Raw genomic sequence first — 22,729 nt, forward strand, 5'->3', positions numbered from 1 at the left:
GCCGTTTTTTCCTACTGCAATCAATCCTAGGACTGTGCAAGTTGCGTGATAGGGCTGCTGACGTATGTAATGCACGATATTTGCCTCTGTTTCCTCCCATGTTGTGCGACAGAGACGTTGGCAACGGCTAGAAATCCGGAAGGAGAATAGGTGTACCACGGAGAGAATTTCAAGCGTTAGGATAATATTTGCAAATCGTGTACCTGCCTCTCCGTCTTGTCACTTTAGTGCCACTTTCTTTGCTTCCAAGCTGTAAGTCTGCTATCTCCATCATCCAGTATGCACGTCTCAGTACCGCATCAGACAGTTTTGACAGTAGCACAGCTTTATTTTTACCGCGCGCAATCGGCTTTGGGCTTCGCCAGCTCGCTTGGCCAATTCCGAACCATTTTTCAGGGGCAATGCGATCTGAGCAGGGGAGAGAGGGAGTCAACAGCCAATCATGGCGGGTAAAAGTCCCGTGCGCCGGTTCAAGCGATGGACCCCCGGTTTTCTCGAAGCCCATGTGAGCTACGTGGGCAAGGGTTGGCCGGGGTGTACGAACCAGGGGCTTGGGCGGCACTTTTGATTCCCAGAAACCTTCTAGCGCTGACTGGTCTTCTTTTGTAGGTACAGTACCCAAGGTGGTAACAATTAAACAAACTACTTTGTAGGGCAACCCAGCTTGGATGGGCACCCACCGAGCTACCTACCTAAGGTACATAGGTGGGTAAAGGCACGTAATACCAGCTATCATGATTTACCCAGTATTATAGTAGGTATGCAGACCAGTAGTCAGCTTACTACTAACTACACGGTACACGAAGTACCTGTAATTTACTTTTGCTACCCAATATGGATGGCTCTCCTTATGCACTCGAACTTTGAACCTTGAGAATGCGCTTTGTTCAAACTTTGCCCGGCCGAGTTGCATATCATTTTCGGAGAAGTTTGCCGACTCCTCTCTTGGGGGCGTCACCCTCGAAAATTGTACCAGTAGGATACTTTTTTTTTATTCCCAACATAAAGCAGATAAAGTAATCCCTTTCATCTTTCAATGCAATAAGTAAATGGTGTGCAATGAGGAACAGTGGCGCGCTAATGACATCAGTACATTTAATAACAATGCCTACATATGAATGGCGTGTTTCGACGGTTCCGCGTCTTTAATGTCTTTTGTGTCTAGGTCTAGCTAATTTGAGACTACAATAGCGTTCACGCCACTCGAGGACAGGCGGTGGTGTCAAAGTCGCATGGGAAAACACTCAAGGAGACTGAAAAGTAGACAGCCGTAGACAAAAAGAGGCGAAAGGAGTTAATTGGTGACGATAAGGGACGGGTAGAAAGGGGGCAAAAAAATGAAAAAGGCGAATAGTAAAGAGGAAGTCTGGAGTGAATTATGTTTACAGTTTAACCAGGGAAAAGCCACACTGGGCCTGCAATGGTAGATGATCGACGTGCCCACAGATAGGTATTGTACTACTTACTAAGTTCGGCCCTAAGCAGGTTTACCTACAGTACATAGCGGGGGATGAGCGCGGGAGAAATCCCAAATTCCTACCATAAAGAGGGTTGAACCTTACATAAGCCGAGCATTGCATAGTGGCAACCGTTTGTGTGCCTACCTCAGAACTTAGGTGTACCGGTATGGAGATTACAGGACAGGCTTTTTGGGCTACCAGGAGCATGCCTGTCGAACAAAGCTGACCGGAGGCGTGGGTAGTGAAGCCGGTTTTAGTCTACGTCCCCGCTACTGAGGTAGGAAACACCGGCTCGTGCTCCTGTACATTGTCCACATCATACTATTTTGGTACCCAGAACGTCAATGTCCGGTCAGGGCAACAAACAACAAGCTGGCTGTGTCGAGTCGCGCGGCGCGACTTGGTTTAGTGAGCTTGTCATTTCAGTGGAATGAATGAGAAAGAGATGCTACCACGCACCTTGCTGGCTCGTCCAATGGTTGCATATAAGCAATTTGGGCTTGGGCCATAGCCACTTTCACCGCTACACACTCACCAGTTGACCGGCACATTTATCCTCGAGAACAAACTTATTTATTACTCCGTAATTACATTTGGGGAGTGAAGAAAAAAGAAGGAAAGCCACTGTGGCTCCTGAGGGACCTTGCTGGCAGGCACGAGGAAAGCAATTGAACCGATTATTGGAAAAAAAGAAAGGTACATTAAATGCCATACTGTGCAGCAGCGGGCAAAAGTTGAAAGGTACATTACAGTGCATGCTCTTCTTGCAGTCGTGGTACGGTACACCGCATAGGAAAGAAAAAGAAAACGAGCCAACAACCCAGACGTCTCATCTCGGGCTCGTCGGGCGCATGTCAGCGGACGGTTTTTTTCTTCCCCCACAGACCACCCGGCTCAACTCTCTCTCTCGGCCAAAGATGCTTGCAATCCATGTCCATGGAGCAGCCATGTGGGCTTGTGGGGTCTACGTGAATGGGTTGCTGGCTGGCCCCTTTAACGCCTTTTTATCATTTTGTGCTGGGGAGGCAAATTTTTCTGCCCATTGCGTTGCGGGCAGGATGCCCTGGACCGAAAGTCTACGCCGCCCAAGAGACCCATGAATGAACCCGTAGCAGGGAATGGCATGTTTCTGGGCAGCGCAAATCGCTCCGTAGTTGAATCTGGGCGGAGAAAAATGGTGTGGCCGCCGTGTGTCAGGCATTTCTGGAAGGAGCGACAGAGCACCAACGGGGAGAAGAATTCAGGGAAGAAAAAAAAGGTGTAAAAAAAAAAAAAAAGGACAAGACGGCAAGGCCCTAGCCCAAAAAGACTCCACTGCGTCGTCACTGCACCCCACACCTCTGATCTCCATTCCATTCCCCCTTCGATTGCTTGCACCCCAACCCGTGTACTCGGTACCCAGCAGCCAGCCCATTGTTCCTCTCAGTTCCACCTTTGGCTGCCGCCCATCGCATTTCCAATCTGTGCCCAACCAGCTGTCCAGGACCATATTCTTGCGCCGTACTGGCTAGGTACCTAGCCTACTGTTCAGAGCCCTAGAGGGAGGGGGGTTAAGTTTGGAGCCAGCTTGAGCTCGCACCACTCATTGACCCAGTACCTTTTTCGCTTGTCTTGTCTTCTTGGCCATGTCTCCCGCTCTTCCGTCACCAATAATTTCCCGGCTCAGCTCAGGGTGTTGTCACTCTTAAGCAATCCGCAGCCCACCTGATCAACTCTGACCTCAGGCCCAATTTCTCCCTTGACGGACCACTTGCGACCCTTTATTTTTTGTTTGGACTATTCTCCATTCGATTCAATTTGCCCGGCCACTGGATGAGTCTCACACTTCTCTCGAATTCATTTTCAGCAGTTTCGCTTCACCAACAGATTCCTTGTCGGTATATATTTGGCTGTTTCGTCAGGTGCCCTGCCATACATTTGTACCTGCCGTGCCCCAACTCACGCGACTCGACTCCGCAGCGCAAAAAAAGCCGCCTCGCTCATTTCTCCAACCAGTTCGCTTCTGACACATCAGAAAACACCACACCCATTGGGATCAACCGCGACAGCCCTACACATCTTTCGCTCGCTTCCGGAAGACTCTTTATGCTAGCTCTTACCACTGCGGATGTTATAGCTTAGGACTCCGAACGGTGTGGTATTCTTTCGTTGTTTGTATAAGAAGAAAAAGGGCAAGAAACAATTCGGCATCCAACGTGTTTACTTTCTTGGTTGTCACTACTACAAGGGCTCCTGGTACCTCTGTTGATTCTTTTTTTTTTTTCTCTCTTTTTTTCTTCTTCTTTTTGGGCGAATGCACGCTTGCCGGCCTAGCAAGTCCAGATTGCTACATTGGGAAGGAAGCCACAAAAAGCCTTGATCTTGAGAAATTCAACAAGGTCCTGAGCAATCGGCAGACGCAACCAAAATCCGAACGGCGCACATAGATTCAGCGCGTGTGCGAGACTGCGACTCGTATCTTCATCTGGGCACTGCAGCATATCCAGAAAGACATTGAAGACGAGCCCGCCGCGCGAACTGAACAGCCGCCTGTTTGCCGCCTTTGGAGACTCGGTTACCGCCAGTGTCCCCCTGACGGCCTTTTCTGCAGCCAGGTCAGGACACCTTTGTAACTTGGCGCCGGGCGACCATCCCAAAGCTGGGGTTCTTTGGATACACGGCGCACTCAGGAAGGCGGGCCACTGCATTCACCCTCTGCAGCCTCGGCTTGTTTTGTTTCCCGCCCAAGTGCAGTGCAGACTGAAGACAGGCAGATAATCAGCCCCGTACAGACGCAGCTGGCACTCCTGCGCTGTGGAGACTCGCTCTCATAGTGCATCGCATCAGCAGCTTGGTTGATATCCCAATCCAGCCGCCTGCATAACAAGCCTGCCACATCATCAATTTGCCGTCAAATCGCGCCGCACCACCTTGTAAGGCCTCCGTCTGCCCAATCGCCCCAGACTGTTCGACCTGTACATGTCTGCACCTAGGTCTCGTGCCGTACCAGTACCAAGCAGATACCTGGTCCCACTTTGACACCGAGACAGGCCAGAGTCGGCCGCCGTTCTGCCAGCCGGCTGATCAACAACCCCAACGCCGATCGCCTTGCGGCTGCAACGCAACCCCCCTTGTTTATACACACTTACTTATACCGTTGCTACCTCGCTCCTCTGGACTTCATCAGCCTCAAAAGGCCCTTGACCCCGAGCTCTCTCCAACAAGGCCCCGCCCGCTTTTCACCCAAAACCTACTACTGTCACAACTGGCTTTGGAGAAAATGCATTCGCAAAAATCAGAGCTTCATATATAACCTTCAAGCCTTATTCTAAGCTGGAGCAATTCTCTCATTCGCATACCCTTGTCAGCTGTACCATCCACTAGCCCCAACAAAGGGCAGACTTTCACATGATGACTTCCTCTACCACATCCGCCGTCATGGCGGAAAGATCACCAGCTGCTTCACCCAGTAGCACACCGTCCTCAATGACTCCCCACACATTTCCCGTGCACCCAAGGAGAATACGCCCGAGCAACCTGCAAACAAACTTTACCTCCAGCCCCCATCAAGTGGCCATCCCCCCATCTGCAATCAGTGCTTCCTCGGTTTCCGTGGCATCGAGTTTGCAGGGCTCGCCCGTCTTCTCCCTGGATGCTGCACCAGGACTTACACAAAGCAGCTCAATACAAGCATCCCCGGAACCGTTACGGGGCAGAGATCCTGAACAGTACCCTTCAGGGTTTCAACTACCAGAACCGGTATTACCACAATCATCGCTGTCGCGGAAAACAAGCATGGGGTCACTGTATCAACCAGCACAGCCTTCTGGCAACTCATCTTTGCCCGAAGTCCCAAACAAGGGCCTATTCCGCAGGCTCTCAAACAAGGCCACAAACACCTTCAGGTCGCCGAGAAGGCAATCATCAGCTCACGGAACCAAACGGGGTGCCAGCGTTGGACCCGGACTTGCCAGACCACGCCAACGAAGTAACAGCGATCTCACAAACCCCTTCACAGACTCGGACGACGAGCCTTTTATTGACCTCGACGACAAGATCTCTTTCCTCAACATTTCTGTTGAGTCTAATGGCCGAGATTTGTCACCAACAAGTGCCCCGGCATCCATCAACGGTAGCAATTCCTCTAGTGGTCCTATGACTGTCGTCGCTGGTCCCACCTATCCTCTGGAGCTACTCCAAGGAACCAAGGTTACAAAGTTCGCTAAAAAGAGGGGCTCCACAACCAGCCGAAAACAGCTGATGCTGGTACTGGACGCCGAATCTGCCAAGATCACCTGGGACAAGAGCAAACCTTCCAAGTCTATCTACATCGACGATATTAAAGATATCCGGACGGCAGAAGACATTCGCCAGTACAGGCTCGACTTTGGCATTCCGGAATCCGAGGAGCCCCTCTGCTTCTCAATCATCTACGCCACCCACGACGTAAAGCCGAAGACAAAGATGATGCACCTTGTGGCTGGAGATCCTGCCATCGTGGATATGTGGGTTTCGACCTTGCACACAATCTCCATGCATCGTCAAGACATCATGTCTTCTCTCATGGCCTTTAACGATAAGGCCATTAGGACTTACTGGAAAAACGAGCTGCACAAACAACTGAAGAATACCAGCAACAACGGTGAGGAAAACATCGATTTCCTCGGTGTTGAGCGCGTGTGCCAAAACCTTCATATTCACGTATCCTCCGAGACTTTGAAGGAGAAGTTTCTGGAGGCGCTAGGGACTTCGTCTGTTGATGCCGATGCATCCGTTAAGAACGGTCGTCTCAACTTCAGCCAGTTTCAGGAGTTTGTGCGACTCATGAAGAGACGGGCCGACATTCGCCCCATCTTTCGCGAAAGGGCGTCCGATATCGAACGTGGCATGACGCTTCTTGACTTCGTCAGTTTTCTTACAGATGTGCAAAATGAGGACGTCGACGCCGACAGGGCCTACTGGGAGGCCATCTTCGCTCGCTTTGCTAAACGCAACAAGTCCAAGGATCTGGAGGGCGATGATGTTCCGCGCATCAGCGAAGCTGCCCTGGTCAGCTTCCTGACTTCGACCTACAATGTCCCCATCGTCAGCGCTCCCAAAAACTACACCCTCGACCGACCGATCAACGAATACTACATCTCGAGCTCGCATAACACCTACCTTCTGGGACGTCAAGTTATGGGCTTTTCCAGTGTCGAGGGATACATCTCGGCGCTGATGCGCGGTTGCCGATCCGTAGAGGTTGACTGCTGGGACGGTGGTGATGGCTGGCCTCTTGTGTCTCATGGGTGGACGATGACCACTAACATTGCCTTTCGCGAAGTGATGAACGTCATCAATAAGTACGCTTTTGTCAAGTCCGAATTCCCGCTATGGATATCTCTCGAAGTTCACTGCAACCCGGACCAGCAGAGGAAGATGGTGGCGATCATGAAGGAAATCTTTGGGGCCAGGCTAGTCACCGAGCCTCTGGAAGGTCTCCCCGCCGACAAGCTCCCTTCGCCATCGCAGCTCAAGAACCGTATTCTGATCAAGGCAAAGAAGCCGGGTCACGAGGAGCCCAACCCGGAGCGGACCGGACGCCGACGAGGCAACAGTCTCACATCTCCCTACACGAAGCCAGTCATGCTTGACAACTCAACCATCCCTTCCCAGTCGCTTCCGCACAGCCCCCTGCTTACTCCTACGCACTCGCAAATTCGCCGCATGGGAGCCAAGACTCGCGTCAACACAATAACCGAGGGTAGAGTCCATGATTCGACGAGCGGTAGCCCCAGTGACTGCGACAGCGGCAGTGAGCGCGATATTCAGCAGCCCATCAGCCCCAACAGTGGCACCAGCAAAATTGTCAAGGAGCTTGGCGATCTTGCCGTGTACTGCGCCGGCATCAAGTTTTCTGGTTTCGAACACCCAGACTCCAAGACGGTCAATCATATCTTTTCCTTCCACGAGGGCACGTTCCAAAGGCACGGGAGGCCCGGAGATGCGAAGCGCGCCCTCTACCGACACAACATGCGCTACATGATGCGCGTTTATCCTCACCGTGGCAGGGTTTACTCGAGCAACTTCGACCCGCTTCTCATGTGGCGCCGTGGCGTGCAAATGGCTGCACTCAACTGGCAGACGTTCGATCTGGGCATGCAGCTCAACCATGCCATGTATGATGGTGGTATGGATCAGTCGGGCTACGTTCTCAAGCCCAAGGAGTTCCGCGAGATCCAGCACTTCCCGTACCTGCCCGAGCACATGGTGGGCGGCAAACGGCCTCGCAAGAACGTCAAGTTCAGCATTGATGTCATTTCTGCCCAGCAGCTCATGCGACCTCACAATCTTCGGGATCGTCACACGCTTGACCCGTACATTGAAGTTGAGGCATTCCTGGCTGACGACAAGCGAAACACCAACAAGGAGTACTCTGACGCCGGGCCAAGCAAGACTAAGCACAAGACCCCCATCGCCAAAGACAACGGCTTTAACCCCATCTTCGACCAGAGATACAACTTCAACTTCAACACCAAGTACCCTGATCTCATATTCATCCGATGGACCGTCCGTCTCTCGGAAGGCGGGAGCCAAAGCGACCGTAGCACGATTCTTGGTACCTTTACTGCCAAGCTTACCAGTCTCAAGCAGGGCTACCGCACCCTACCCCTGCTCGATGCCAACGGTGATCAATACCTTTTCTCAACCCTATTCTGCCGTATCAAAGTCGAAGCTCCAACCGACATCTACATCGACTACCAAGAAGGTACCGAGAGTGTTAACAAGCTTCGCAGCCTTGGGCGGACCGTATTCAACCGCTCCAACAACAGTCCCAAGTCCAGCGTCGATGGCGGTAGTCAATAAAAGCTATCGTCGCCGCTCCAGTGGCAGGGGCGAAACGAGAAGATCGCCGTTCGATCTGCATTGTACTACCAACCTTAACGATGTCCACGTCTCATTCGTTCTCAATTCCCTTTGTCAGAGCTTGGGCCATATTCTGTCATTTTTGACCACCATGTACACGCCTGTCTGGGTGCAGACCCACGATTGCGTCTTTGTTATTGTTTTTTTATTATTATTATCTTTGGCTTTGATTTGTAATGTGGTTCCGGTTTTTATTACAGCACGAAAATACCCCCTAGGTTCGTGACCATGCTCATAAGAGCGGCACGGAAAGCATCAAAAAGCAACCAAGAAAAGTGTTGCCATTCTCATACCCTACGGCGTCCAAATAACCTTGTCTCGTTTTTATTTTTGGGGGTTTTCTTTGCCATCCCCTGCTGGCTTCTCTTCCAGGCAACCAGTCCTGAGGATATTACTGCGCGCAGGAGACGACATTTTGTGTACAACTTTTGTTTCTTTTTTTTTCACGTATAGGCTTTCATTGGGAGAAATATCAGGGTGGCATACAGTCCAATTAACAAGAGGAAATAGGGTCGGGTTTATCGTTTTTCGTCCGGTATTTACAGAAGCATATATGCATGTCGGGAGTTTTCATTTTTATACTGGGTAGACAACTGGGCTCAACTGGTATCAAAGGGCACAATGAGCGAGGACTCTTTACACAAACACAGAATAGTCAGTGTTTTATGCCTCTTACTTTTGGATAATTTGCGATTGCTTTCCCTTGATTTTTGTTTGTGTTTTGGAACAAGATTTGGTGGATCACTCCTACAGGACTGTACCGACACTTGGGGTTTGTCCTCTATGTTTCAGGGCCGGGAATTGCAGCTTTCATGTTTAAAGTTTAGCTTGTCTTCTCAGGAGTCAGGACTCTACGTCACAGAAGCCTAGGCTTCTCTTTTTTAGCCTGACGATATGTGAGCACGATACAATCACACTTCAATTGCCCGCCACTATCTACCTAGTCACTAAGAATGCCCAAGTCTAAACTTACACAGCCATGGAAGTAGTAGAAATTTGATGAAGAAAAGAAATGTGGCTTATCTCTGCAGAAAGCTATTCGATAATGGCGCCCAAGCACTAAACTAGTGTATGCGGACGCGTGCAGTGCTCGCGTCATCACAGGGAATGTCCCGGGCCAACTGTGTATGAGTCGTCACCAAACAAGACTAGGGTCGCGGTCGGGAGAGAGCCTATACTCACTTGGCTTTGCTGCATGCATCGCTACCTTAGTTTGATTGGATTTCCATGCAGGCGCCTTGTCTGTACTTCGACGATTGTACCTAGGTATATGTGATCACGTCTTCAAAAATGGCCGCGTACCTCTATGGGAGACAGCCCTAGCCTCTGGTATAGTGCAACCCGCACACGTGTAATTCTCTTTATGATTCACCGATGTATCCGTGCAAAAATCTGTGAGCTCTGGCTCTGTTCTCTTTCCTGGCTTTCTTTTTTTTCTTCTTCTTTTTCCTCATTCCTTATGTTTCGATGATGTTAAGGTCTGTATTGTTACCAACTTCCAAGGATTCTTGGATCTGAGAGTGCCGGCAATGACAGCGATACCCCGGCTACGAGGAGAGTGATGCCCATGCGTTGTAGCGGCATTTCTCTATCGATAACTCCGGATCTCCCAGGTATGTGGGGAATATCTTGACCTTGTGCCATGTACGTGGTAAGGTGTATACTACGCAAGGTTGGGAAGGAGGGAGCGCCATGGACAAATCAAGAAAGAGTAGGTACCACATAGGTACTGGGTCCTATATGTCATGCGTGTACATGACAATGTCGCTAAACTACTCAGTATGCAAGCCAGCATGCAAGACCCTTTTCTTATCATTGTATCATCTGAGAAAAAAAAAACACACACACACACACACACACAACCGAAAAAAAGTCAGCCTCTTTTTTTTTCTTCTCTCCTCTTTCTCTTATATATGTCATTGCATTCCCATTTATCCACCGAGGCCAGGATGATGATGGTTTAGGAATCAATTTTTGTTTCCACTACTTCCGCGACTGACTCTTCAATACCCCAGAATCCTGTTCGACTAACACCAAAAGTGGACTTGTAATCTGTTTTGTTGAGAGATCCCATCCATCAGTTGGAGGGGGGGAAACAAGAGGAAGAGAAGAAAAATCATCCAAAAGATGGGAATCATATCCAGAATTCTCCGCAGAAGACGCAAGACATGGTCTGCGGCAGAATCTTCAACAACGTCAGAACCAGACACCGCAACTACGACGACTACAACGACAGCCCCAACGACACCGACGACACCGACGACACTAACGACACTAACGACAACGACGACAGCCACAGATGAGAGCCGCGATGGCGCAGCCACTCCGGACACGGCGGCGTCGGTGTGCAGGCAGTCTGCGGACCTCGTCGCGCTCCCGGCCCAGTATCAGCGCAAGTGGACGAAGCGTGGCTGCGTCTTTTATGTCAACCACGTCGACAAGACAACTTCGTGGCTGCACCCGGTCAAGCTCGGCGAGCTGCGCGAGGCTGGGGTCGTGGCGCCCGATGAGGCCAGCGGGCCAGAGCGTGAGTTATTTGAGCTCATGACCAGTGGCGGCATAGAAGCGGGGGGTCTGCTTATGTCGAGGGATCGGGAGGGTTGGTACGCACACGGGACCCTGCCGCCGTGGATTTTGAGGGAGCCTCGGGGAGCAGTAGGAAGAGGAGGAGGAGGAGCTCCTGGTGCTGGTGGAGTTGACGGTCCGTATTACTGGGTCGACTACCGTATCAACAAGGTGCTGAATCGTGATCCAATCGAGGCTTACCGAGATGAGCGAAGGATGGAGCAGGGCAGGAGACAGGAGCTCGAGGCGGATATTCGTCGGCTAGGCATGGGGAATCCAAAGCTGGCGGCGGGCTTGAGGAATCAGGGCTGGACTGGGCACGCCCAGGTTGCTAGTGATCGAGAGATTGCACATTGGCTGTGATTGAATTTGCATCACATGCCAGTCATATGAAAGAGCTCAAGGAAGAAACCCAATGGGTTGAGGCGCATCTTTAGGCTTGTGCTATCGTTCCTTCCTCGCTGGGACTTTGACTCGGCTAGGTTGGACTTCTGCCTAGATATTTGACCATTTGGGGAAGGCACAGCCAGCAGTGGGAGCAGACAAATTGTCCGTTTTCGACTTTGAACAACCATCAAACCTGACATTCCCACCACACAACAAAATCTTCAATCCTTTGCTTCCTCGTCGCCCCGGCAAACCCGAAAAACGACTGCGCTGAACCGAGACTGATAGCAAACGTATGGTCACGGCAATGATCAACCTCCAGTAAACAGCTGCCGTAATGTCCAGCCCAGAGTCCAGCCCAGAGCTAGATTGGACTGCCAACTACTCGGTAACCGATTTTTCTTTCCGAGACGACGAAGCTGACGCCATCATCAAGACCATCGGTTGGGGTAGCCGCTGGTTTGATGACATGGTAGTGCGATTCCCCCCCCCCCCCCCCCCCCCCCCCCGAGGAGCATGCGGACGTTGTGTCATCCCTGTCGCAGCCATTCAACAGAAAATCGACGGAACGACTGGGATCGCTTGACTGTCTGCCTCTGGAGCTTCTGCAAGATGTGATATTGCGTCCCGACATTCAGTCGGTATTCAGATTCCGACAAAGCAACGCGAAAGCGAGAGAGGTAGTGGAAACGCTCAAGGAGTACGGAATCATCATGGCCATGCCATGAATGTAGTCTGTGCTCACTTGCGCACGTACAACACTGCCGAAATCTCCCTTCACGACCTGCCAGGTAAATATGACAAAAGCGGCCGCACCGTTTTCAATGTCAGGAAAGACATCACCTCCCTCTACCTGGCGTGCAAGATGGCCGCTGTTGAGAGATATTGTCACACCTTCGGACGGCCATCATCAGCGCTCCATCTCATGGCCTGCTGCTGTGCCCCATACTACAATATTCGGACCGGCAGAGTCATCTACGGGTTTTGCTGTGCCGGGTGTTACAAGCGGTACATGGATTGGGAGTTGGAGGATGACACCTGGCTGAATTCACCAGCGGAGAGATGGGCACATCGTGCCGAAGCGAGACTGCATGACCGCAACAGCTTCCTCAAGCACTTCAAAAGGTGTAAAGAAGGCCAGCGTCTGTGGGCATTAAGCGACGGAGGCGCCCTAGTGCCGGCAGAATTGCCGCCCTCAGTTGAGAAGCACCGATTGACCGAGTGAGGTCGAGTGAATAAAATTCAGTTGGTGTTGACAGATTCCAAGTCAATTAATTGAGGGCTTCGGACGGTCAGCAGGACAAGATTGGAAAGCAAGTTGTTGTATTTATTTGCCTAACTCGTGTTAGCTGCTCCGATGTTGGCCAAATTTATTCTCACGTTATCGGTAGTTGATCACGTGAGGGGATCGTCGTGCACAGTGCGTAAACAGTGAATAGCTGCTAATCGACTGTCAGATTAGCAACCTGGCAACTCCGCCGTCCGTGGGTTCCGTTCCAGTGGTGGTTACCGCAACCCACTTACAACACCTTACCTTGGATGTCTCAGTCTGGACTGAATCCGCGCCATCCTGCCTGACAGGGGGCAAAGTTCATCTTTGAAACCAGGCACACGAGTTACAAGAAACCAAATGATATTTTATGACCAGACGATATTGCTTCCTTTTCTTCTAGCGTAAAACTGTCATATAAACTACCATCGGTTACGCGTTTGCCTTGGTCGATTTACTGAACACGAAGCTCCGCCACCGCGCCGCGTCAAGGCCCAGGTTTTGGCCTCGCAAGCCAGTCCGCCGCCAACTCTCTCTCCTACCTAACTGAAGTGTTCACAAGCAAGACAAGCACCCAACACTCCGCCATCATGGCGGCTCCCAAGTTCAATTCCAAGTCTCCCACTATACGACGCATCCGTGAGTCTCCCCTGCCTCGCTTCACCCCACTTTCCCCCACAACCAAGCAACTCACCCAGGTCAAGCAGTACAGCCGACCATACGCGAAGCTAACCGCACCCGATAAAAACCCCCCCAGTCCGTGAAGCCCAGGAGCTTTCAACCTCGCCATCCCCAGACTACACAGCGACGCCGATAGAGTCGGACCTCTTCGAGTGGCACTTTACGCTCAAGGGCCCGCCGGACTCGGTCTACGCCGAGGGCGTCTACCACGGCCGCATAGTGCTCCCACCGACGTACCCGCTCCGCCCCCCTTCTTTCCGCTTCGTCACCCCATCGGGCCGCTTCGAGGCCAATCGCGAGATCTGCCTGTCCATCTCGGGCCACCACGAGGAGACGTGGCAGCCCGCCTGGGGCGTCCGCACAGCCCTCGTCGCCCTCCGCTCCTTCATGGAGACGGACCCCAAGGGCCAGTTGGGCGGGCTCGAGACCACAGACGCGGTGCGGAGGCGGCTCGCGACAGAGTCGAGGACTTTCAGATGTGCCATCTGCGCCAAGTCCAATGCTGATATCATCGCCGAGGCGGAGGCCGCGTCCAAGGACGTCGAGGGCCAGGCCGCTGATGTGGTGGTGCCGGACGAGCTGAAGATGGGCTGGCGGGACGAGATGGCCCAGGCTGGTGGCAGTGCCGGTGATGGCGGTGATGTTGCGTCTGCATCAGCTCCTGCCGCGACGACAGGTCATGATTCTGAGACTGCCGCGCTGGCCGAAGGTTTCGTGCCGACTCCCGCACCCGCACCCGCACCCGCACCCGCACCCGCACCACCTCAGCCTACGAGGACGATACCCCTTCCTGAAGTGCAGCAGCACCAGCAAATAGCGCAACTGGTTCAGTACTCCGATGATGGCGTCCTTGCCTGGCTGGACAGGGCCATCTTTATCGTGGGTGTTCTTTTGCTGGCCATGTTTCTCAAGGTGCTTGTGGCTTGAGCACCGTGTGTGTCACCCGTATGAGCTTTCCTTTTTGTTCCCTCACTTCTCAACCTTTTCGATTATCTCACTTGTGTACAAAAATACCCCCCGTAGATGAGTGAGCAGGTAAAAGGCATGCTGTTCGTCATTGGCTTAGAAATCATGGCGTTTCGGGAGTTTCTCTGATGGTTATTGTAGTCAGTCAGCGTTTTTAAAGCAGATCAAATTTTGATTGTACCAAGATGGTCATATGTTGCGCGTGGGCAAACAATACCAGTACACCTAAAAGGAATCAAGTTTGGCCTGGGGCATTTCTTTCGTGTGAAACTTTCAGTGATCTCTGTCTTTCTCTCCTAGTTCTAACATCTGACATACACGACGCATGTCTTCATCCCAAGTCTATTTCTTTACGAGCAAGCAGACGCCCTCGCCACCCTTTTCTTCACCCGTGGTATTAAACACCCAAACCCAAAACAGCTCCTCTATCTATACCATCCAGGAAGTCGATCAAGTCGTATCCTCACCATCCGAAACTTCTTCATCAATCGTGAGTTTGGACATACCCAGCCACCACCAGTCGTTGACGCACACCCCGCCACCGGCAACCATCTCCCTGAGCAACCCCAGCCTTACACCCCAGTCCATGATGCATTGGACGTCGTACGGTTCCGTCAGGGGGCCCAAGGCCGCGCTCGCCCGCTCCGGTCCCATGGAGCCCCTCGTAGCCAGGATGAAGAAGACGGCCGAGACGAACCTCGCCCACCGCGACCAGTCGATCGTGCCCAAAAAGTCGCACCACGTCGGAAGCTGCCCGTTGAGCCCCATGCCCGGCGGAGTCGAGGTCCTGACTCGGTCAAGTAAGGGAATGTCTTCATTGTAGACGTACTTGTCGGTCGGTAGGACCCTGACGCTGAACTGGTAAAAGTCCTTGTTGTATTTTCTCGTCTCGTAGTTGCCCGGGTCGAAACCAAAGGGGATGTTCGGGATGTCGATCGGCTCGACCTTGATCCTGCCGTGGGCTTGGAGGTTCACGATCGCCATGATGGCGCCGTCGTCGACTGTAAAGTCGAGCCGCTCTAGGATCTTCCCTTGTCGGAAAAGACTGTCGAGATGAGCCTTGAAGATGGCCGCCTGGGAGAACTTGCGAGGCTGCGAGTACTTGTCTAGGGTCGTGTAGAAGAATTGCGTATATTTGTAAGGTCGTCCAGACTTCAGCGCGGCTGGCTTGCTCTTTTTTATCACGCGACGACGCTGTAGATCGATCATTGCTCCTTGAAGAAGGCAGCTGACCTCGTGATCATCGCGAACGCCGAGGGAATACACCCTGTCCCTGATGGAGCCCGGCGAGTAAAACTCGGGAGGCGTCGAGCACAATGCCCGGATCCAAGATGTGATGATTGATTCCAGCGAGCTGTAGTTTGTTAGCTGCGGCTTCGCTGGCATGGCCGCTACCTCAGAAGTGAAGTCCTGGAACCTGTTCCAGATGGACCTTTGGTAGTGAAAGTACGTGTCCCGCCACTCTGGCACGGTATAGGCGTTATCGTCCACAACGTATTCTTGTTCAAGACCCTCTTTGGTCGCAGGGAGAACAATGTCTTGTTCAATCATCTCGTTGAGAGTCCACCGTATCAGCCGCCTCCAGTCGTAAGCCAAAACGTCATCATAGTTGAGGGGCGGCAGCTCTCCTTCCTCATATGCCTCGAGGAAATTATCCTGAAACAATTCCGTCGTTGCTTCGATGTAGAATGATCGGGTCTTCCTCATATGGCCCCAGAATTTCCTCAGAGCAGACAGCTTTACATCGGGAAAGAGCCTCATCATCAGACCCCAGTCAATCACCTTCTCAACACCACCGAGAAGCACCCTGATGGCTATAAACGCTGCGAGTTTAGTGTTCTCGGCCGACCAGTCCACATCGTCGTCTACCTCCACCAGTTCTTGTGCTGAATAGTCTTCTGGGGTATGCGGGAAAGCAGTCAACTCTCTGACTTTCCGGAAGACAGGGACTCTGGTAGGAGCTGGAGTAAGAGCTGGTGGTTCAAATTGGAGAGGGAGTGGGGTAGCAAATACTGTAGGCTCGGCAGACGGAATAGCCATGATGTCAGAATCGCTCCAGTTTTGGTCGTTGCCTGCAGATGCTCTTAGATTACTGGTGCCTCGTACACCCAGAGGGCCGCCACGCACGTTCGATGGTCCACCAGCATTCGAACCACGAGGACGATAGGGCCCGCGAGGACCACGAGGTATCGTCAGTCTGTACGCTCCCTGCCTCTCATACCTATACACATCCCTAGCCAGGATCTTGTATGGTAGGTCGAGAATATTGAATTGGTCTGCAGCAAACCATTGCAGACTAGGACTGTCAACTCCCTCGAATGCCCCTGGGTCCACTGTGAAATTGAGAAAACAGTACTCTGGGGCCAAGGTTGAAGACTGGAGTAACTGTGACGTCTCGTCCGCCTGCTCCCATTCACGACAAGCATTGACGTGCCAAGTGAACCGAGCCCAGTGGGGATCAGCCCATTCGTCATCGCTGTGAGGAGCGTTGTGCGGTATCTCGTCGACACTTCCTGGCAACCTTTGCCTGAGAAAAGGATCACTGATAGGGGCCGAGGCCTCAGAAATACCGCCTCCACTTGAATCCAGCGGAAGTGCAACGCCACCGTCGTGGAGAGCGATAGTCCCGTTGAAAAAGTGTGGCGGGAGGCTGTCTAGACCCGGGTTTGAAGACTCAAATAGGCTTCTCCGCTTTGGTTGCCTCGGCTGTGCGAGCGAAGCCTTGAGTCTACTCCGCAACAGCTCACTCCTATCCCCCGGAGGAAACGAGCGAGTGTTTTGTATAGGGGAAGGTCTAAAGGCCGAAACATGTGTTCGTCTAGCTGGTGACTCTTGTTTTGCGAGCCTGTCACTTCGAGTTTCTTCATAGAAGGGCGCCTTCAGTACCTCAACCTCGACCTGTTTTCTCCGGGAGGCCCTACTATGCATGCGAGATGACTCGTCCGCTAATCTAGCGTGGAGGGCATCCAGCGTCTCGGGAGACGGTTCGAACCCGGGAGGGACGTATGGCAGTGGATGCGCGGCCTGGATTCGTTCTTTCATTGTGGCAATCTTTGGGCTTGAGTCGGGTACCCCTTCTTTTATTGCCAAGTACAGTTTTGAGGTAGAACCTTTTTCATCTCTCCACGCATAAGCGTACGTGCGCAACCATCCGCGCCTCTCCATTGTTTTGATAATAGCCAGACATGAACGAAAGCTCGGGTGGATTTCTTGGGGAAACTCCTTCTCGTGCATAGTATAAACAGCATACCACATCGCCTTGTCCCCCGGGAAAACCCCATCGTGAACATAGACTAGGTATTGAATTACTGAGATTGTCCGATGCGAGGATTCCAGCAACTTTGGGTTGGTAAGAGGCGGCAAAACAAACTTGGGAAAGCCATTGCTGTCTTCAGAAGCTGAAACTTGGTCGGCAGCTGATTCTTGCTGGTCCATCGACGCAGCCTCAGCTGGAGAACTCTGCTCCACAGCCTCTACCGGAGCTTCCTCGGTCACAACTTCGTCCACCCTAAGCGGCTGCGGGTTTTCTATCATGATGATGTCGTTAGTCGGTATGTCCGACCGACCAATGGCTGGCGAATCGACCATGCTTACATCAGGCTCAGTGGGTAGGCTTTGACCAAGCACCAGAGGTGCTTCTTCAATTGCACCTTTCTCCAGCGATCCTATGCCGCGACGAGTTGCGAAGCCACTCTCTGGCCGTTTGCTGATTTTGCGCCCGAATGCATTCGAGGGCTGCTCCGGCTCATGGTTGGGCTTCTTAAGCTGTAACCGTGCAGACCTTTGGCCTCTGCCAGCTGGAGTGCCTTGGTCTTCATTGCCATCAACATGACTTCTTCGCCGTTTGTCTGGCTTCTCTGCCATGACCTTCGGGTCAAAGTCTGGATTACAGGGCGTCTGTGATTTCTCCTGGTGATATTTGAGTCCATTGTCGTTCTTGTAGACCGATCCGCATCGATCACATTTGTAACCTTCGGCCTTCCACTTCCGCTTAATGCCATTCGCCGCCTTGCCGGAATTCTTGGGCTTTTTCGGTTTCTTGGCCTTTTTCTTAATTACGGTTCCCATGCGTAGGCTTTCGACCTGATCTCTAAGCGCTGTCGCAGCCTCGCAGACTTCCGCAGTGTTGTCAAAATGAAATATGTACGGCCACCTAGAATTGTTCCGGGTCGCATTGATGACCAAACACTTATCATCATCGTCCGGGGGTGTGTCGATGGACGGGTTGTCCACAATACTCGCGATGGTGATTTGCAAGGAGGGCTTGCTGGCTGCTTTTCCACCATACTCAAAAACGACCGTTTGTTCGCTTGAAGATACTTTAAGTTGGCCAGGACGTCCATTGTAACGTGCTTCCATCGTGAGATACGGGGCCGGAATTTCCTCGTCAGACTCTTCCTCATCTGAAGGCTCAATGTCTCTATCCTCATCGTCAGTAGCAAGGGATGACTCTGACAGCTCAAAGCCTGCCGAAACCTGCCAGCGCTGGACGCTCTGGCCAACAAATTTGATGATGATGGGCATCACTGGGTTCTTAGATGGGCGGCCCTTCTTCTTGGGACGCTCATCCTCCTGAGCAATGAAGGCACGTGCGCCAGGTTCGATGTCTGGTCGGCGCTCGAGCGGTCGACTGCGTTTCTTTGATTCACGTGTATGCTCTTCGAGATCAGCTTGATCAATTTCATCTTGGCTTGCTCCAGCATCTTGCAAACCTACACCCGGTGGCACTGTCGCATTCAATGCTTCAATCTCCTCCTCGACTTGAGGAACATTTTCAAGACGAGCCTTCTTTGCCAGGTGCTCACTGGTACTGCCCTCGGCCTGGGCGAGAATAACATTCTCAGAATGTATGCTAAGCGGCTTCATCATCCTTGTCTGCTCGCCATAGTCATTGGTGATTCGTGCAAGGGAAGTCAAAGTAGCATTCGCCGGAGTTGCCGCAAGCGTCTCCAATATTGGCCCAAATCCGAAAGCTTCCAACGCTGCGGCTGGCTCAAGGGTACCTGCGATCGTAGCACTCAAAGTTCCAGGTGCAATTTCTGGACCGTCAGAAGGCTCAGTGGTGAACACTCGCGACCGAGGGCCTCTATTCTCAGGACGAATTGTCAGGTGGCCGAGATGGCCCGGCTGAATTTCAGACTTTGATAACACAGGCATAAGACTGTCCATGTAGCGACGAAAAGCATAGCCGACTGTCAAAGTGCTGACTTGAGGACCTGTTAGACCCTGAAAGGCAGATCGCTTGATGGTGTCGTATACCAGGTTGACCAACGGCCTTTCGGGCGACCATTTTGAAAGCTGGGCCGAGACAACTGGTTTGGGACCACCTGTAGGTATCTTAGGCTCCACCGACTTGTTTCCCTTTTTCCCGGCCTTGGTGTACTGAGCCTTGCCACCGCCTGTTGAAAGGTACTTCTCCCATTCATCGTCCGTAGGCTCTCGCACATACTTGACGCAGTCCTTGAAAACTTTACCCGTCTCACCAAGCTTTGCGGCTACATACTTGGTAATACCGGCACTTGCAAACCTGCGAAGCATTCTCGCGAGAACCTTCATCTGCCAACGAACACCGTGGATGCCTAGCTTGTTCTTCAAGTCGGCGATTCTCATAACCTCCCATGCTCGAATCACAGCGATAGCGGTGCGGCCAAAGGACTCATACTCAATAGTTACGCCAGTCCAAAGGTGACACCATGGCACCGGCCGCAAGCTCTTTGTGAGGTGATCCCGTGACAGGTCCAGATCACGACCCCAAGTGTTGGGGTTTTCTGCACTGGGCAGATCCGGAGGTGCGAACTGAGTGAGCCAGAGCTTGCTTGTCTTGGAGCCGCGGAGTACCACGGTACGCTTGACGATGTAGCCCTGTTCAGCAAGTTTGTCTGTCCTTTTAGGTACAGACCGAATGTCGCCCCCTCCCATCTTACACAGGTTTCCCTGTGAACAACCCTCGTAGTGACAGGATGCGAGCTTGGGCAACAGTTTCCAGCAGAGGGGAGGGATCTTGAGAAAGTCAATGCCATGGCCTGTGATGTTGATCCACGTCAGTTCCTCAGAGGTGAATATCCGCGGCTGGAAGTTCGGCAGGTCATCTTTGCCCGCATGGACAATGGTATCCGACTGCGCCGCATCTTTTGGTGTATCTGGTAATTCATAGATGGACTCAAAGGGCAGGTGATTCCAAGTTTTGTCAGACCTGCTGCTACCGACGAATATCTCGGCTCTGGCAGCCACATCATGCCACACTGGAGCCGCAATCTCGACGTCCACTGGGTCAAGGTGGTCGACATCTAGATTTGCCGTGTTTTCAATGACAGCGCCGCTCTTTGCTGTTGCTTCGTTCTTGTTGTCTGCATCTTCGAGATACCTTTTCACGACGAGAACAAATTTTTGGGGAGTAAGGCCTGTCAGTCGTTAGCATTGCCTTTGTAATGCCAGTGAAGGGCCTTCCTACCTTCGTCGTCCGCAAACGATATCTCCCTCACACACCACTCCACCAGGCCATCCACCCCTTTACCCATTTTGATAGACTAGCTTGGCTACCAAGTAGATGCGTTTCGTGAACAATTAGCGACATTCTGACGTTGGATTGACAGGGTTAAATTGGTAGGCAAATGCATACCTAGAAAGCCATCTGAAAAAAAGACTGAGGTCACAACAGCTCCAGAACAGACTGTGTGAGTTCAAGTCGTGATGGATTAGCAACGAGGCAGAAAAGTTGAGTTAAAATCTTTGTTTGGTCCAGCTTCAACTTTCTGCGACGCACGCACAACTGTTCTAGTTCTAGTTCGTCGTGTGATTAAACCCAACAGCCGGTCAGAACGTAGGGGGAATGACTTGCTGGTGACCAGTGCGATATCGATTTTGCATGTGAGTCCAGCAATGCGGCCTAGTACGTATTTGAGAAGGAGAATGATACGCGAGGGTCGAAAAGTTTTTTTCATGTCGAGAAAGTGAGAAAATTGTGAGAGTGTGAGCAAGCGCTAGAATCGAACCCAACACCTTAGAGTACACGATTTAGCAATGCATTTGAGTGGTGGGGCAAAAAAAAAAAAGAGACAGCCTACTGCCCCACCTTGCGATCCCGCCGCCAAGGTAGGTACGGAATCACATGTGCGCGTGAACTCTACGGTTGTGATTGATCGAGTTATACGAGAATAGCATAATTTTCAATTACTTGCACGGCATTGACGAGGAGGGGGTATCGTATGTTTGGACGAGGACAACGCAAAGATCTACAGTATATACTATACAGCCATGCTTGCCCTCTTTTGCTCCATCATTTTCCTGTACGATGTCACCACGTTGTTCCTGACTTCCTGGAGCTCCTCTCTCCGCCTCAAACTTCCAGCGGCTTTGGGTATGCCGTCAACCTCGACAGCTGCACCCCTCACCGTCAGTTTCTTGCCCGTGAGCTTCTTGAGTTCCGGGGGCGCCTGGGCGACATCGTTCAGTCCAATCTTTGCCTCTCCCCGCTTCTTTTTCAGCTCCTCCCAAGGGTCATCCTCCTTTGCAGCTGCTTCTCCAAGCAACCGAGCCCTCTTGCCCTTCTTCTTCTTCTTCTTTCCCGATGTTCCCACAGTCTCGCCGTCATCATCCCCATCCCACTTGATGCCAGCCTCTTCCTCCTCAAAGGCCTTCTCCTCGGCTAGCTCAGCCGCTTCTTCACGCTGCTCCTGGATTTTCCGCTCCTCTTCCCTCCACTGATCGTACAGCTTGTGCATCTGGCGCTCTTTCCTCGTCCTCCATACTTTGAGGCCGACCGGATCCTTCCCGTTCTTGATGCCTTTGTTGGCTAATCCGCTGACGGGAAGTGCGGCGTCCACCCGAGCCGCAAAGTCGGACATTCTCTCACCAGGTTTGATCTTGGGGATCTCTACCTTCTCATTCTGTGTTTGAGTCTCGGTTGCTGCGGCTGATTCGGCGGCGTTGTTCTTCTTCTTTTTCTTCGATGGCGCCGGGTTTCCATCGTCTAGGCCCGAACGCAACTTCTGGCCCCCGGCAAATGCCATCAACCTCTTGAAAGCCCTCGGCGCATCATCGCCATTCGCGTCACGGCCCCGCTTTCGCTTCGTACTCTTGACTGAATGTGCCGTTGAGGTTTTGTTACCGGTCTGCTTCGCCGCCGCTTGTTTCTTGTGGGCAGCTACCGGGAGTGGCCTTGCTATCACCGTTGGGGGAAGGTTGAAGCTGTTGTGCAGTCGAATGGTTAGCTTGCTGTCGAGTAGAGGACAAAGCTTAGAATACCACTTACTCGGATTCATCTCTCTCTCTCCTTGTATGTTTGTGAGGCATTTTGGCCTTAAAAATTTGGTACAGTCATAAACCTGTATCCTCGAATATGACCTACGTTCAGGAAGACAATAGCTCGAAGTGGAGTTCAATTGCGACGCGAAGTGCCTTGGGCAAGTTCCCAGCGTCGGCCCCACTAAAACTTTTTTTTCGCACTGCGCTGTCTTTCATGGCTTCAGTTAGACACCGCCTTCCAGTCGCGCTCACTGCGCGTCACTACTATTAA

The 22,729-nt window shown here is 52.0% G+C and overlaps 6 protein-coding genes across 6 annotated transcripts; 4 read left to right on the forward strand and 2 right to left on the reverse strand.

The window, feature by feature from the left end:
• Nucleotides 1–3,025: 3,025 nt before the first annotated feature.
• On the forward strand, nt 3,026–9,398 carry MGG_02444 (phosphoinositide-specific phospholipase C). The gene has a single exon (XM_003709185.1). It carries the CDS (start codon nt 4,848–4,850, stop codon nt 8,283–8,285), a length of 3,438 nt encoding a protein of 1,145 aa, XP_003709233.1. The 5' UTR covers nt 3,026–4,847; the 3' UTR covers nt 8,286–9,398.
• Nucleotides 9,399–10,374: 976 nt separating this feature from the next.
• Nucleotides 10,375–11,273, forward strand: MGG_02445 (uncharacterized protein; the record flags this gene model as incomplete). The annotated part of the gene is made up of 1 exon (XM_003709186.1): nt 10,375–11,273. Exon 1 carries the CDS (start codon nt 10,473–10,475, stop codon nt 11,271–11,273), a length of 801 nt encoding a protein of 266 aa, XP_003709234.1. The 5' UTR covers nt 10,375–10,472.
• A 361-nt stretch (nt 11,274–11,634) lies between these two features.
• On the forward strand, nt 11,635–12,684 carry MGG_11906 (uncharacterized protein; the record flags this gene model as incomplete). The annotated part of the gene is made up of 2 exons (XM_003709187.1): nt 11,635–11,769; nt 11,947–12,684. The coding sequence occupies 2 exons, from the start codon at nt 11,635–11,637 to the stop codon at nt 12,520–12,522; spliced, it is 711 nt and encodes a 236-aa protein (XP_003709235.1). The 3' UTR covers nt 12,523–12,684.
• Nucleotides 12,685–12,819: 135 nt separating this feature from the next.
• MGG_02446 (ubiquitin-conjugating enzyme) lies at nt 12,820–14,575 on the forward strand. The gene is made up of 2 exons (XM_003709188.1): nt 12,820–13,206; nt 13,325–14,575. Exons 1-2 carry the CDS (start codon nt 13,158–13,160, stop codon nt 14,173–14,175), a joined length of 900 nt encoding a protein of 299 aa, XP_003709236.1. The 5' UTR covers nt 12,820–13,157; the 3' UTR covers nt 14,176–14,575.
• An 89-nt stretch (nt 14,576–14,664) lies between these two features.
• MGG_02447 (uncharacterized protein) lies at nt 14,665–20,732 on the reverse strand (the record flags this gene model as incomplete). The annotated part of the gene is made up of 4 exons (XM_003709189.1): nt 14,665–16,165; nt 16,436–17,730; nt 17,809–20,615; nt 20,666–20,732. 4 exons carry the CDS (start codon nt 20,730–20,732, stop codon nt 14,665–14,667), a joined length of 5,670 nt encoding a protein of 1,889 aa, XP_003709237.1.
• A 629-nt stretch (nt 20,733–21,361) lies between these two features.
• On the reverse strand, nt 21,362–22,664 carry MGG_02448 (uncharacterized protein). The gene is made up of 2 exons (XM_003709190.1): nt 22,466–22,664; nt 21,362–22,401 (listed from the first exon to the last, which is right to left on the reverse strand). Exons 1-2 carry the CDS (start codon nt 22,504–22,506, stop codon nt 21,459–21,461), a joined length of 984 nt encoding a protein of 327 aa, XP_003709238.1. The 5' UTR covers nt 22,507–22,664; the 3' UTR covers nt 21,362–21,458.
• Between the last annotated feature and the right edge of the window lie 65 nt (nt 22,665–22,729).

This window comes from Pyricularia oryzae, chromosome 1 (assembly GCF_000002495.2).
Source record: "Pyricularia oryzae 70-15 chromosome 1, whole genome shotgun sequence".
Taxonomy (NCBI): domain Eukaryota; kingdom Fungi; phylum Ascomycota; class Sordariomycetes; order Magnaporthales; family Pyriculariaceae; genus Pyricularia; species Pyricularia oryzae.